At 35.5% G+C, this 17,234-nt stretch overlaps 1 protein-coding gene across 10 annotated transcripts in view; it reads left to right on the forward strand.

The window, feature by feature from the left end:
• The window catches only part of MTHFD2L (methylenetetrahydrofolate dehydrogenase (NADP+ dependent) 2 like), a 190,133-nt gene that overhangs the window by 137,583 nt on the left and 35,316 nt on the right, over nt 1–17,234 (forward strand). For 2 of the 10 annotated variants that reach the window (XM_007998887.3, XM_073017406.1), the window contains exon 7: nt 13,795–13,892. The exons of 7 other annotated variants lie outside the window; for them this stretch is intronic. In XM_007998887.3, the coding sequence (XP_007997078.2) occupies nt 13,795–13,865 (71 nt within the window). In that variant the 3' untranslated portion in view covers nt 13,866–13,892. Of the gene's footprint in view, nt 1–13,794; nt 13,893–17,234 lie in introns of those variants that run through there. One more of the 10 variants, XR_005236379.2, reaches the window with a different exon arrangement.

Genomic DNA, 17,234 nt, shown 5'->3' on the forward strand with positions numbered 1-17,234 from the left:
CAGAGTGCCAAATCACCTACTTTTGTCAATGGGAAGGAAGATATAAAAGCAAAGTCTAGTAATAGGTGCCAAAGGCACCCAAGTGAGTTTTAGTGAATTTATACCAGCCCTCTGTACTACACTATAGTTTGATTTCAAGCAAAAGCAGTATCCCCGCTGTGAGCTTGACAGCTTTCCAATACTTAATGTTTATTTCTCATGAGGTCAATAGTGCTATTAATGAATGTAATTTTTATATTGTATAATGATAGGTGGCAATGTGGAATACCCACAAAACTCAATGAAGTGCTATTTTCCAAATATGCAATACATAATGTCATGGAATCCATTCAAAATGCAAGAGAGACCAATGGATTTTAGCATCACAGATTATGGAGTATGAATATTACAGAGTTCATTGAAGTGGCTTCAAATTCTACATTGCAATTAACCTTTAAGAAACTATCACTTGTCAAGTTTTGGTATAGAATCAAAAAAGATATCCCCAATTATCATAAAAGGCTATTAAAACACTCCTGCCTTTTCCAACTACATATGTATGTGAAACTGAATACAGAAGAAGATTTAAGAATCCTGCTGTTGGCCGGGCGTGGTAGCTCATGCCTGTAATCCCAGCACTTTGGGAGGCCGAGGCGAGCGGATCACAAGGTCAGTAGTTTGCGACCATCCTACCTAACACAGTGAAACCCTGTCTCTATTAAAAATACAAAAAAATTGGCCGGGCATGGTGGCGGGCGCCTGTAGTCCAGCTACTTGGGATGCTAAGGCAGGAGAATGGCGTGAACCCAGGAGGCAGAGCTTGCAGTGAGCCGAGATCGCACCACTGCACTCAGCCTGGGCGATACAGCGAGACTCGGTCTCAAAAAAAAAAAAAAAAAAAAAAAGAATCCAGCTGTCTTTCTGTTAAGTTGGACCTTAAAGATTTTCAAAATTGTAAGACAGTTCTTTTTTTTCTCATTTTTTAAAAATTTAGGAATATATAGTTATTTGAAATGTGTTATTCATTTTAAAATGTAATAGACATTGTTTTTCAAAATATTTAAATAATTCATCAATTTTAATTGCTTATATGATATCATTAAATATAAGTCATTAAGTAATTATATGTTAATATCACTAGATATAATTATTGGATTTTCAATAATTTTTGAGAACATAAAGGAGTTCTGAAACCAAAAAGTTTGAAAATCACTAACTTGCATAATCACAATCTCTAATTCATGTCTCTGTTTAAATGGTCTATGTGTAGAGAAGCCTATTTGAAAATAGCAGACTTTTTTGTTTTTCTAATACTTATCATTACCCGACATTGTATTATGTATCGATTTATTTGTATGGTTAACTGGTCATCTTCCCTATGAAAATGTAGACTCCATTAGGGAAGGAATTTTTGGCTGCCTTGTTGATGGTTTTATCCCTCACACCTGCTATAGTACCTAGCACATAGTAGCTATTCAGCAAATTTCTACTGAAATAATGGAAATATTTTTCTGTCTGGATATTGTCCTACTATTTCCTGGATAGTGCTAAAACTTGAAAGGTTCTGTGTGCAGTTCCTCTTAATTATGACTTGCACTTTTGCTAGTGAAATTTTTGAGAGCTTCTAATAGGTTGCTTCACTCCCTAGCAATCTAGTAATTTATTACATGGTGTTCTCTTCTCTTGCTTCAGCCCCTTCATAACTGTTTCCCTGCAACACACATCCATATGTGTGTGTTAAGATGAGGTTCTGGCCGGGCGCGGGGGCTCAAGCCTGTAATCCCAGCACTTTGGGAGGCCGAGACGGGCGGATCACGAGGTCAGGAGATCGAGACCATCCTGGCTAACCCGGTGAAACCCCGTCTCTACTAAAAAATACAAAAAACTAGCCGGGCGAGGTGGCGGGCGCCTGTAGCCCCAGCTACTCGGGAGGCTGAGGCAGGAGAAAGGCGTGAACCCGGGAGGCGGAGCTTGCAGTGAGCTGAGATCGGGCCACTGCACTCCAGCCTGGGTGACAGAGGGAGACTCCGTCTCAAAAAAAAAAAAAAAAAAAAAAAAGATGAGGTTCTATTATTCTTGCCAAGAACAGCTGCCACTGCAGCCAGACACAGTCTCCCAACTGCACACTCCATTTTAGGTATGCTGAAGCCCTTTAAGTAGAGCTGCCTAGAGTTCTGTGGCAAAATGAGAAAAATGACTCTCCTTCATGGTATTCCCTCTCAGAGTTGCACCAACATATTACAGAATTTTAGGGAAATCGCCGTTGTATTTTTTATTTTTGGCTTCTCCTACTCCGCAACTTCAAATGGACTCCATAGGAGCCCAGAATAGAGTCCAATCTGAGTGATGAACTCTAAGATCTACTCAGACTCATCTCCCCTCTAATAAACAGTATGCTGGGTGAAGCCTATCATGTGGATTTCTGTCATGTTCATCTCCAAAATCATTAGATACATTCAGTCATGGTTTTTTACAAGAATTCAGTGTAATGCAAAACTTGCGTTTCTTGACATTTTCTTTTTTTTTTTTTTTTTTTTTTTTTTTTAAATTTATTTATTAATATTAAACTTCAAGTTGTAGGGTACATGTGCACAACGTGCAGGTTTGCTACATATGTATACTTGTGCCATGTTGGTGTGCTGCACCCATCAACTCGTCATTTACATCAGGTATAACTCCCAATGCAATCCCTCCCCCCTCCCCCCCTCCCCCCTCCCCATGATAGGCCCCGGTGTGTGATGTTCCCCTTCCTAAACCAAGTCTCTTGTAAATAGAGGATGTACCTGAACTGTAATGTGGTCATTTGCACATGAATCAGCCTTTCTCTTCTCCTAAATACATGATGAGAATGAAATGTTTTCTATCGTTTCATGGTTGTGTTTGTACTCCAGCATCATCACCAACCATTGTCTTCAACTTATATTCTGTATTCTAATTATCTCAAACTCTTTTTAGCTTCCTAAGCCTTTCCAAGTTTATTGGAAATCCCTGCTTTTTTGTGTAGTCAGATTTTACTGTTCAGAGTGGTTTTTTCACCTCATTCATCTGATGTACTTATAGCTCTCAAGAATCAGCTCATGCCCTCACTTCCACAAACATGCCTGAAAAACATGCCCTCACTGCCACAAGCCAGGCTAGGTATCCCCCTCCCTAAACCCCATTGTGCTTGATTTCTTCCACACCCTGGGCATTTCTATATCATAATGCCATATTCTGTTATAGCTATCTGACTCTCTTTTGTGACAATGAACTTCTAAAACAGACCATGTAATTTTCTCAATTTCTGAATTTCCAGTAGCAAACAAAGCTTTGAATAATAAACTAGCAATAAGTGCTTGTTAGACAGATGAATAGACAAATGGATAAGTATATTATATATTGTGAAGGGTTAGTGAATATTCTATGAAATACTCATATTTGAAGTGTTCTCATGGGTTAGGTGTCCATAACTCGAATGTTATATATGATCCCCAGAGTCACATAACTAATCTTGGATCATACTCCTAGTTGCTGTGTTCCTAGCACTAGAACTAAGAACTTCTAGCTTCTAGTCCAATTCTCTTGCTGTTTAAAATTTGCTGTAGGTTTTGTTGTTGATTTTGTGTTGCTTGGCTTTGATGTGGGTTGATTAGTAATGATTTGAAAAGTGTTAGGTGAGAAAACACATTCCTGACTATAGGTGAGACATTTCAGGGAAGTGCTTAAATTCTTAAGCTGTTTATTTACCATTGTCCAAGCTATCTTCCCTAATGTTGAAACCATTGCCTGTGGCTATCCCATAGTAAATGCTCAAATAATTACTTTGAAATGGAGCAGAGATTTTAATATGTCTAAAACATGGTAAGACAAGTTGCATAGTAATTATACTTAACCTAAAGTTTTAAAGCAATAGCAAAATAGAAAAAAAGAGCCAGAAATAGTAATTTAAATAATGCAGGGTATGTTACCTGACATTCCACTTAATTAGGTTATGTTCAGGATTGAACACGAGATGGGAAATATAAATATGTTCATCCTTCAGACTGTCTTAGTTCCTGCATGTCTCTGAGAATTCAAGTTTCATGCTGCATTGTGTGTGAGTCTAGAGTTGAAAGATATGATCTACTTTTCATTCAGTATGGCCTCTAAACCTGAGCCATCAACCTCTGGTATCAACCAGAGAAACTGTGATTTGATCAAATGCTGGAGAGCGAACTGCCAATGTTGGATTTATTGAAAGGCAATTATTCTCCTTTTAAAGTCTATTAACTTTAAAACCTATCATTCCATTGGGTATGATTCTGTATATGGGAAAATAATATATCTGCACATATTGTAATATATATATTGCATGTCATCCATACTGCATATATTATATAATATAATATGTAATATAGGACATTATATGTAAAGAAATTATTTTTATGATTTCCTTGTCAATAATAGTGATTGAGCACATACTGACACATATTCCATTCCATCTGTTCCATATTCAGACATAAGAGTAAACTATTTTTAAAATTAATACACATAGTTGTTCTAGAAAGCAAGAAAGAGAGGTCTCTATAGAGTAGAATAAGGATGTCATCTTAATAAAAAGCAGTGGGGGACAAATGAGTTCAGAACACCCTGAAGCTGTGAAGCTAGTCCACAGGCAAGGTGGGTGATGGGACCCAGGTGAATGCTTGGAAAAACCATTCTTTATGCCCACACAAGTTGGGCATATAGCTCAGAGCCATGTGTGCACAACTTGTATGGAGCTGGGTGCTGAGTGCTGGGAAAGATGCCACCTCTTTTTCTACTCTTGGCTACTTGGAATAGCAGCACCTTCTGCCATATAGCTTGGGGCTCCTGCAGCAAATTTGGTACAGTTATGGGAGTCTAAAGCTAAGCAAGGACAAGTCTAGAAATGAATATTTGAAGACTGACAGGCATGACTGCAAGGCCTCTTCTGTACCAGACCATTATTGGAGCCTTGGCTAAGGCCACTGCAAACTTACTGCAAGAGACCAGGATCCTGTAGGATAAGATATCTCAGGGGTCATAACAACATAGGCACTTAACAAAGATGTGGACAAACAACAAACTTGACAAACAGAAAACCTGAGGGTGAGGAAAATAGGCATACAAGTGCAAACAAAATGCATTTTAAGTATTTTTAATGCCATTATGAAGATTAAAAAAAGGTATTACAGCAATGAGAGAAAAATAACAGTTTATAAAACAAGAATATGGGATTATATAAAATTGATAATTATGAAAATGAATGAATTAGAAATGTTTAAAATGAAAAATATAATTGAAGTTAAAAAATAAAACTTTAAAGTAACACTAAATAGCAATATGAACACAACAGAAAAATAAATCTTCTGGAGTAATAAACTGAACTCATCCCAGAATTCAGCACAGAGAAATAAGTATCTAGAAAACATGGCTTGTGATATGGAACACAAGAAATTCTGACATAAGAGTTTCAGAAGGTGATACTAGAGATTATTAAGATGAATATAGACATAACATTTTAAGGGAAAGCACTGATAACTTCACAAAACTAAAAGATGTGAGTCCTGAGGTGAAAAAATTTAACTATTTCTGAGAAATATTAAATAATTATTTTTAGATACATATATTAAAATTTCAGAACATTAACAATCCTAGAATTTATAAGGGGTAAGGAGAATATCTACAAATAAACTAAAATCTAAGTGAAACCTAATTACTTATTGATGGATTTAGATGTTAGAAGATGATAGAGTAATAGCTTCAAAAGTTTGAGGAAAAAAAATTAATTTAGAATTTTATGCCCAGCTAAACTGTCACTCAGTAGAATAGTGCAATGAAGAAATTTCCAGCTATACAAGGAAACAGAAGTCTGATTTCCTTTAGAATGATTCTAGTAAGCAGTAGTAGAAGAGAAGATGCAAAAGTGAGCCACTCCCCCACCAAAATATATATGTTCATCTGAGTGCTGACTTGTAAAATAACATTAATAATTGTATTTGGTGTGACATCTGCAAGATTGCAAGATAGGAGTTTCTAGTACTTGCTTCCTCACAGAAATATGAATTTGAACAAACATCCATGCAAGAGAAATCTTCATAAGAGCTAAGGCATGTGGGTAAGATGTTATAGCACATCAGTGGAACATACAAATAAGAAAAGACAAGTTAGAGAGGGTAGGAAGGAAATTTTTACATTACCCACATCACATCTTTCCCAAACCTCCCTCTCTATGGAAGAAGGAGAGTGAAGTGAGCACCCAACTTTGCTGCAAATCCCAGCACCAACCTCACCCAGTGAACCCCAAAGCTAGGCCACCTCCCACAAGCGTGAGGCTTCAGGCCACCACCATGGCCCCAGGCTGCAGGCAAGCACCAGAGGACTATAATTCAGACTTGCTAATGCTGACATAGGTTTCATGCCCACCCCAGAACCATGCTAGCTCCTGTCGACCTAGGCTCCAAGCTACCCCATGGCCCTAGGCTCGAGGCCAGTACCAGAAGACCAGGACCTAGGCCTGCCCGTGTAGACTCAGGCCCCAGGTCTACCTCACCACCATGCTGGCTCCCCTAGACCCAAGCCCCTTGCTTACCTCTGTATGTCCAGACTCTAGGCCTGTCCCCCTAGTCACAGGCACCAGATCTGCCTTGTGAACCCAGGTGCCAAGACTTCCTCAGTGGACCCCAGTACCAAGACAGGGTTCATGGACTCAGGATGAGGTCCATGCCTTCAGATCCAGGCACCAGGACTGCCATACAGAAAACCAATAAATGCATTTGGGGAGGTCTAGAAGGAACAGAAAACAAAATTTGGGCAGAAAGCTTATTTAAAGAAATATTAACAGACAACTTCTAAAATCTGCAGAGGGAAATGAATATCAAGATCCATGAATCCTAAAGAACCCCAAATAAATTAAACATAAAGAGGAATATTGGCTGAAAAATTTTCAAATCTGCGGAGGGAAATGGGCATGCAGTTTCATGAAGCCCTAAAAATCTCCAAATAGATTGAACCAAAAGAGGTCTATACCAAAACACATTAAAATATAATTTTCAAATGTCAAATGCAAAAAAGAAAATCTTGAAAACCACAAAAGAAAAGTGAATCATCTTAAATAAGAGAACCCCCATAAGATTTCTCAGCAGTGGATTTCTTAGCAAACCTTGCAGGCTAAGAGAGTGTCATGGTATATTCAAAGTGCTAAATAAAAACAAACAAAACTATCAACTAATTATAATATATCAGCACAACTGTCCTTAAACAATAAAAGAAAGAAAAAATTCCCCCACCTCCAAAAAAAAAAAAAAAAAAATGCGGAGGGAGTTTATCACCAGTAGACATGCCTTAAAAGAAATGATAAATTGAGTTCTTCAAGTTGAAATGAAAGTATACTAAGAACATAAAAACAAGTATAAAACTCATTGTAAAGGTAAGCATATGGTCAAGTTCAAAATACTCTAATACTCTAACAGTGGTGTGTAAATCACTTTTAACTTCAGTATGAAGATTAAAAGAGAAAGGTATTTAAAAAGTAAAAGTAATTATAGCTACAAGAATTAATGGGCTGGGTGCAGTGGCTCCTGCCTGTAATCCTGGCACTTTGGGAGACTGAGGCAGGTGGATCACCTGCGGTCAGGAGTTTGAGACCAGCCTAGCCAACATAGTGAAACCCCATCTCTACTAAGAATAAAAAATTAGCCAGGCATGGTGGCAGGCGCCTGTAATCCCAGCTACTCGGGAGGCTGAGGCAGGAGAATCACTTGAATCAGGGAGGCAGAGGTTGCAGTGAGCTGAGATCATGCCATTGCACTCCAGCCTAGGCAACAAGAGCGAGATTCCATCTCCAAAAAAAAAAAAAAAAAAAAAAAAAGAATTAGTTAATGGGTAGTATACAGTATAAAAAGATGTAAATTGTGACATCAATAACATAAAATGTGGGGGATGGAGAAGTTAAAGTGTGGAGGTTTTGTATACAGCTAAAGTTAAGCTGTTATCAGCTTAAATACACAGTTGTAACTGTAAGATATTTTATGTAAGCTTCATGGTAACCACAAAGAAAAAACCATGTAGTAAGTAGATATAGAAAAGTTAAAGGAATCAAAGCATAATACTACAAATATCATTAGTCACAGAGGAAGACAGCAAAAAATAGAGAAAGAAAAAAGGAACTAGAAAACAGTAAGAATATATATTTTTTAAAATAGTAAGTTTATTTTTTAAATAATTTCAACTTTTAGATTCAAGGGATACCTGTCCAGAATTTTTACGTGGGTATATTGTATGGTGCTGAGGTTTGGGGTATGAAATGATTCCATCATTCAGATAGTGAGCATAGTACCAATAATTACTTTTTCAGGCCTTATTTCCCCCTTCTCTTCCACTTCTAGTAGTCCCCATTGTCTACTGTTACCATCTTTATGTTCATGATTATCTAATGTTTAACTCCTTCTTTTATTAATAAATAAGAACATGTGGTATTTGGCTTCCTATTCTTGAGTTAATTCACTTAAGATAATGGCCTAAAGCTTCATCCATGTTGCTGCAAAGGACATTGTTTCATTCTTTTTTTATGGCTGTGTACCATTCCATGGTGTATATGTAGTATGTTCTCTTTATCCAGTCCATTCTTTATGGACACCTAGGTTGATTCCATGTCTGCTACTATGAAGAGTGCTGCAATGAACATATGAGTGTATGTCTTTTTACTAGAATGATTTGTTTCCTTTTGGATAATACCCAGTAATGGAACTGCTGGGTCAAATGGTAGTTCTGTTTCTGTTTTAAGTTATTTGAGAAATCTCCAAACTGCTTTCCACAGTGGCTAAACTAATTTACATTCCCACAAACAGTATATAAGTGTTCCTTTTTCCCCCCAGCCTCACCAGCATCTGTTGTCTTTTGACTTTTTAATAATAGCCATTCTGTCTGGTATAAGATGCTATCTCTTTCCTCTCAGCCTCCTGAGTACCTGGGACTATAGACACGTGCCACCACACCCAGCTATTTTTATACATTTTTAATAGTGATGGGTTTCACCATGTTGGCCAGGCTGGTCTTGAACTCCTGACCTCAAGTGATATGCCTGCCTTGGTACCTCCCAAAGGGCTGGGATTACAGGTGTGAGCCACCACACCCAGCCTCAATGTTTATTTTTGTTGCAATTGCTTTTGAGGACTTAGTCATAAATTCCTTCCCAAGGCCAATGTTCAGAATGGTGTTTCCTAGATTTTCTTCTAGGATTTTTATAGTTTGAGGCCTTACATTTAAATCTTTAATCCATCTTGAGTTAATTTTGAATATGGTAAAAGGTAGCCAGTTTCATTCTTCTGCATATGGCTAGCCAGCTATCTCAGCAACATTTATGGAACCGGAAGTCCTTTCCCCGTTGCTTATTTTTGTCAGTGGGGGCATCTATAACCATTTGTCATAATCGAATGATTGTCAGTGGGGAAACGTATAACTATTTGCGATAATCAAATGGTTATATGCATGCAGCTTTATTTCTGGGTTCTCTATTCTGTTCCATTGGTCTCTGTTTTTGTACCAGCATCATGCTGTTTTGGTTCCTATGGTTGTATAGGTTGAAGTTGGGTAATATATAGTTTGAAATCAGATAATACGATGTTTCTGGCTTTGTTCTTTTTGCTTAGGATTTCTTTGGCTATTCGGGCTCTTTATTGGTTCCATATGGAATATATATATATATATATATATATATATATATTCTAATTATATGAAAAGGTGACGTTGGTAGTTTCATAGGAATAGCAATGAATCTGCAGATTGTTTTAGGCAGTATGGCCATTTTAATGATAATGATATTTCCAATCTATGAGCACAGAATGTTTTCCCATTTGTTTGTGTCACCTCTGATTTCTTTCAGCAGTATTTTGTAATTCTTTTTGTACAGATCTTTCACCTCTTGTTTATATGTATTTCTAAGTATTTTGTATGTGGTGGCTATTGTAAATGGGATTGCATTCTTGAGTGATTCTCAGCTTGAATGTAATAGTAAGTTCTTACCTATAACAATTACTTTAAATATAATTGACTTAATCCAATCAAAAAACATACAGTGGATGAATAAATAAAAAAATATAAGTTCAACTATATTCTGTCTGCAGGAGACTCACTTTATCTTTAAGGACACACAGAGGCTGAAAATGAAATGATGGAGAAGGATGTTTCATGAAAATTGTACCTAAAAGGGAGCAGAATGGACTATCTTAGTAACAGAAAAAATAGACTTTAAGTCAAAAACTTCAGTTAATTATATCAAGAATTGGGATTCCATTAATTAGAGGATATAACAATTATAACTATGTATGTATCAAACTTTAGCGAACCTAAACATGTAATATAAAGCAAATATTAGCAGAACTGAATGGATAAATATAGTTTGGGAAAAAGCTTCTAGACTTTGGTTTGGGCATTAATTTTTGGGATATGACCTCCAAAGCACAGGCAACAAAAATGAAAATAGACAAACGGGATTTTATCAACTTAAAAAGCTTCTTCACAGCAAAGAAGACACTCAGAATGAGAGATTTTCAAATCATATATCTGATAAGAGGTTAATATCCAAAATATATAAGTAATTCATACAACTCATTAGCAACAAATCCACATACACAAACACACACATAATGTGATTTTCTTAGTGAGCAAAGGACTTGACTAGACATTTCTCTGAAAAAGGCATACAAATGGCCATTGGGTATATACTAATTAAGGAAATACAGATCAAAACTGTAATGAGATATTACCTCACTTCTGTTAGGTTGGGTATGATGGAAAAAAAAAAAAGGTTACAAATGTTAGCGAGGATGTGGAAAAAGAAATCCTTGTTCTGTTAGTTTAAATGTAAATTGGTTAAGCCATGATGGAAAACAGTATGGAGGTTCCTTAAAAAATTAAAAATAGAACTACCATATTAACTAATAATCACCCTTCTAAGTATGTAGGCTATGGAATTGAAATCAGTGTCTTGAAGAGATAACTGAAGTCCTGTGTCCCTTGAAACATGATTCACAATAGCCAAGATATGCAATCAACTCAGACATTCACTGATGGATGAATGTATAAAGAAAATATGAGATAGTTAGCTAGAAGGTAGATAGGCACATACACACACACACAGTTGACCCTTAAACAACATGGTTTTGAACTGCACAGGTCCATTTATACACAGATTTTTTTTTAACCAAATGAAGATTGAAAATATGGTATTCTTGGATGTGAAATCAACAAGGGCTGACTTTATATATATATATGGGTTTTTCAGGACTAACTGCAGGACTTGAGTATATGAAGAGTTTGGTATATGTAAGGGGTTCTAGAACAAATATTAGATGCATTTCAAGGGATGGCTGTATATATATATATACACACATAAAATTTATGGAATCAATATAAAGTTTTTAGAATTTTGTTTATAAAATATGACACATCTAACATCATATATATTATAGCAAATTTGATTTAAACATTCATTAAAAATGAAATAATTAGTTGGGTGACAATACGAACATAAGTATCAGTGCAGAACAATATTTTTATTAAGTCAGGAAAACTATGGACAGGGAGATACTTCCAGAATGGTGGTATAACCAGTCTGTGAACCCAGTCCCCAGTAAAAAAAAAAAAAAAAAAAAAACATAACTTGTGAAAAATATTTTAAAATCATTTTAAAACTTTAGAAATTCATCATGGTCATATAGCAAATGCATAAACATTTACTGAAGAAAATCTACTAAATCTATGTAAGATAAATGTAAGTCTGTGGCATTTGAGCCATGACCCACTACTTCTTCCCACCTATCCTCTACCAGCACAGCGTGACAAAAACTTTATTCCAAGCAGTTGCATCTAAGAACACAAGGCTCTCTCTCAGATCCCAGTCTGGTATCTCTCCAGAAGGAGCAGGCTGCCAGAACTGTTTATCTCCCAAGTCTGTGTTACAGAAGTTCCTATTTAAACAAAGCAGCTACATCTAGCGCTCCATTTTCCCACCCAGCACCCACTCATAGGGTAGAAGTTACACGTTACATGTTGCAAGTCAATAATGTTGGGTCTAATTCATCCTCATCTCACCACATTGGTAGGGTAAAGGTTTTGTTCCAGAAGACAGAAGCTGGGAAGACCAGGGGATACCACCATTCATGCCCACCTCCAACACCCAGCATGAACTAGTAACATGATTATCATTGTAGCAGCACTGGGCCACTGCACCTGCCCCTGAGGCACAGATCTGCAGAAGTGTCTAAGAGTTTTGCTTTGAAAAACAGGTAGCCTGCAAAAACAGAGAGCTCCATTGTTCTTCCTAAGAGAAGTTTCTTTATTTGAAACAGACCATAGGTACATTCAAGCCTGAGGACCCTGTCAAAAACAATGACAATTTTGATATAAGATAATTTGGAGGAGACTGGTAGTCCATGAGCGCAGCAAGCTAAACATTTAACAGAGAGAAATAGGAAATGAAAAAGCCAAGAAAAACCCTCTTTGGGTTAGAAAAAAGACTGGCCTCAAGGATTGCCCTACAAAGAGGCTTGAATACAATTGATTAGACATTGGAGCCATTTATCCCCTAAGGTATTGTTGAAACAGTAGAGCAATCAATTGACAATGGAGCCTAAAATTAAGTGTGATACCAATAGAGTTAGACTAGCTAGCATCTTACAGAGAAAACAGAGAAAGATAAAACCACCTTGAGGAGTATGATGAGCCTTGGGGAATGGGCACTCATGATCATGCTCCACTGCAGCCATTCCCATGCCAAACCCTCTGGGCTCTAGATAGACTGTAGTTCTGGCTCTGCCATCTCTCCTGGCAGTTCTCTGTGGCAACTCAATTGCCTGTGGAGATTGTGGGGCCCCCTATAGCTAGGATCCCAAAGGTCTGTGGCAAGAGTGGGCCACTCTATGTCTGTTTTATTCACCCCTTCTCTTGGAACCACTTGGGGCCAGGAATGAGTCTTGGTGTTAGGCAACTGGATTGGGAGTTCCCAGTTTTCTGCACTGTCAACCCCCGGCTCTGAGTCCTCCCTGTGTCCACTATCAATGCCTTCTTTCTGAAAATCTGTTTGGAGTATGCCAGCCTACTTGATGGTCTTGTCTCTCTTGGTGGAAGAAGCTCTTCCTGTCTGTCTAGTCAACCACCTTGGCTCTCTGGTCTCTAGGTTAAATATTAAAGCCTAGAAAATATTACCAAATTTGGCCCAAACAGTACAGAAGCTATTAAGGCACTCACTATGGAATGAATTAAAATAGTAAGCAGAATACTTTATGTTAAAGACATAAATACTAGGTAGTTTCAAGATTATTTGTATTGATTCTTCAAACAATAAATTATTTGTGTCTTATGAAATGTGATTCATGAGAAGTGAAGGAGGAGGAGGAGCAGAAACATTATTTCATTCAATTTATAAAACTAAGATAGTCATATCAAAACAAGACAAGAACATCAGGAGAATTTAAAAACCTTTGTCCTAGTGTTATTACATATATTAGCAAATTTAAACCATAGTATATGAAAAGAATACAAAACAAGAATTCCAAGTTTTTAAAATATTACTCTTATAACCTTCTATAATGCAGAAAAAAGCAGTTAGTAAAAGTGTATACCCATTTGTGTTTTTAAAAAAAAACAAAAAGAAACAATTTTAAAAAAATCTCATTTCAAGCTATCAATATTTGGTGCTTTTTAAAAATCTAATAAAGGGTATCAACTGAAAATAAATAAATAGAAAAATATATATAATCTGTTATAAAACACTAGAGTTATTCCCATTTATCTAAAGGTGGGACAGAGATAACAACTATTACTTGTATTTTCCAGCATTGTGTTATTGGTGTTCCTGGCTAATACAACAAGTTGACAGACATGAGTTAGGAGACAAAGACTTGTAAGAGGAGACGAGGTGATGTTCTTTGAAGGTATGATAATTTATCCTTAAAACTCAAGATAATCAACTGTTAAAATATTAGAACTAATGAGAAAGTTCAGGAAGGTTGCTGAATACAATAACAAATATAGGTAGTATCTACAGATATCAATAATATATAATTAGAAAATGTGATAGAAAATAATATTCCACTCACACTAGTAATAAAACTATAAAATTCTTTGGAATAAAACTAAACAGAAACAAGAATATAGAAATAACTTTTCAAATATATAATCAAAGGGAAAAGTCTGAGCAAGTAGAGATCTAGCCCATGTTTTTGCGTGGGGGAATTTATTCACATAAGAATGCTATTATTACCAAATAAAGCAATAAATTCCATACCATCCAAAGGCTCACAATTTTGCACAGGAGTGGAAAGATTTATTCCACAAAAGCATTATCTTACAAATAGTGTGACCATATGTCATGATTTATTTGAAATAGTTCAAAATTATGCCTAGCAACTTGTAATTATTATTAGCATCCACATATTTATAAGAATAAAGATTAATTGGAAGGAAAAGCATAAGATGACTTTTTTTTTTCCTTCTGCTTCTTAGCTTTCCCACTTTCTAGTTGTGTGAGCTTGCTACCTAAGTTATAAGTTACTCAAGCTCTCTGTTCCTCAGTTTCCTTACCTCCTAAGTGAGGATAATAACATCTACATCATATATTGTTCTAAGGTCAAATAGAGATAATACATGTAAAACACTTAGAACGCTGACTGACTCAACAAATGTTAATTATTCTGAACAGTAGTACTTTATTCTGCCTCAAATCATATTATAAAGAACTGGGTAATTAAAATTAAAGCATAGACATAAGAAAAGACAAATATATTAATGGGAAAGGATGGAAAAAAACAGAAACACATTCATATATATGAATCTGTGTAAATAGGGTAGTGTCATTAAACACTGGGGAAAAACTAAATACTTCAATCAATAGTATTAAAACATTTGACTTCCGATTTAGGAAAAAAATCTAATTAAATTCCTACCTTACCCCATACATACAAATCTATTTCAGATGAGATAAAGAACATAAATTAAAAACAACAAAAATAAAAATTATTGGAGAACTTAATAGAACTTGGTCATAAATTTAGAGCAGGTAAGATTTTCTTTTAAAAGATACACATACATACACAGAGAAATATGTGAGTAAAAATAAGCAGAAAACTTGGACATAAATACATCTAATTTCCTAAAATCTATAGAACAAATAAGTGCCTGTTAGAGTTAAAATTTTTGCGTTTTATTGGGGGAAAATATTTGCATTATACGTAACAAATAATTAGTATCCAGCCTATATAAATGTTTTAAAAAATATCCAGCATATATAAATGTTTTGTAAAAATACAAAAACCTAACTTTTAAAATAACAATTTATAGGAAAGGATATTTAAATGGCTAATACACATATAAAAATTGCTCAGTGTCACTAATAATCAGACAATTGCAAATTAAAATGAGACACTGTTTGCGCACATCAGATTGGCAAAAAATGAAAAGCTTGATGACATCAAATGTTGGCAAGGATCCAGGGAAGCACATATTTGCACACACTGCTGATGAAGTTATGCTTTATTATAGTCCCTCTAGTCCCTTTATTATAGTTACCTCTAGAAGGTAATTTGACAATGTTATGAAATCTGAAAATGTGCACTTCATATGACCTAGAGATTCCATTATTTTTCTAGACGTCTAAAAAACCTGGCCTGTATATTCAGAAATGTTTATTACAGCTTGTTGGTGATAGTAAGTAATTGAAAGCAGCTAAAACATTCACCAATAGAGGAATAGAGTGTGTACTTATCTCTCAACTCACCAAGTTGTTTACATTAAATATGGACAGCTTTTTGTATGTCAGTTATACCTTATTAGTTTCAAAATTTCAATCCAAATGTAATCCTATATATGTGTGTTTGTATGTATACATATATATGTATATTTATGTGTGTGTGTGTGCGCTGTCTTATTTCTACGATCTCTATTCTGTTCCATTGGTCTGTGTGTCTGTTTTTATACCAGTACCATGTTGTTTTGGTTACTGTAACCCTGTAAATACAATTTGAAGTCGGGTAGCAAACTGAAACAAACAAACAAAAATAAAAATACGTTAATAATCTCAGAAATCACATTTGACAAGATCTATCATCCATTCCTGATAAAAAGCAAAATTCTCAGCAAACTGGGAATAGAAGGGGACTTCTCAACTTGATAGAAAGCATCTGTGTGGTGAAACCCAGTCTCTACTAAAAATACAAAAAAAAATTAGGCAGGTTTGGTGGCAGGCCCCTGTAATCCCAGCTACTCGGGAGGCTGAGGCAGGAGAATGGTATGAACCTGGGAGGTGGAGCTTGCAGTGAACCAAAATAGCACCACTGCACTTTAGCCTCACTGACAGACCGAGACTCTGTCTCAAAAAAAAAAAAAAAAAAAAAAAAAAAAAAAAGAGCATCTGTGAAAACCGTACAGTTAACATCATACTTAATGGTGAAAGAATAAATGCTTCCCCCTAAGATCAGGAAAAAAACAAAGATTTTCCTTCCCACCACATCTGTTAACATTGTATTGGCAGTCCTATTCTGTACCATCAAGTAAAGAAAAGTAATATAATGTATACAGACTAGGAAGGAGGAAGTAAAACTGTCCTTGTTTTCAGACATGATTATCTATGTAGAAAATCTAATGGAATCTATGACAAAACTACTAAAATTATAAATTAGCAAGCTTACAGAATATATGATCAACATAATGAAGTAATTATGAATATCTATGTACTCAACCCCTCCAACCCAAGAACTAGACTATTCCAAGTAACTTACATCTAGTGTGTGCTTCTCCCTTATTCCATTCTCATACTTTAAAAACATCTCAGTATTTCATATATATAGTTCATGGGTGCATAATATAGATAAAGGAATGAGAAAAAATTAGAGTGTTAGAATATATATCCGCTTAGTAGGAGATAAGAATGGGGATTAAGTTTGAGAGATGCTTTATCTATATCTGTTATTCTAATATTTTTAAGGGCAATGAATTTATAATTCAATTGTTTTAATATTTTTAGGTACAAACTTAAAAGACTTGAGGTAAATATTCCCAAGTGCTTATTATTGGTTGAGTTTCAGCAGTGTTAATATTAATGAATTTCTTTTTTTTAACTAATTTCTGTGTTATTTGTTTCTATACCTTAATATGTTATTTAATTTTCTAGAAATAAAAAGTAAATTGAGATTTTTGAGTAAAAAGTAAATTACTTTTTGAGATTTAAAAGTAAATCTCAAAAGTATTTGAGATTATGAATGAGAAGTTCTTATGTATAG

Source organism: Chlorocebus sabaeus, chromosome 7, assembly GCF_047675955.1.
Source record: "Chlorocebus sabaeus isolate Y175 chromosome 7, mChlSab1.0.hap1, whole genome shotgun sequence".
NCBI lineage: Eukaryota > Metazoa > Chordata > Mammalia > Primates > Cercopithecidae > Chlorocebus > Chlorocebus sabaeus.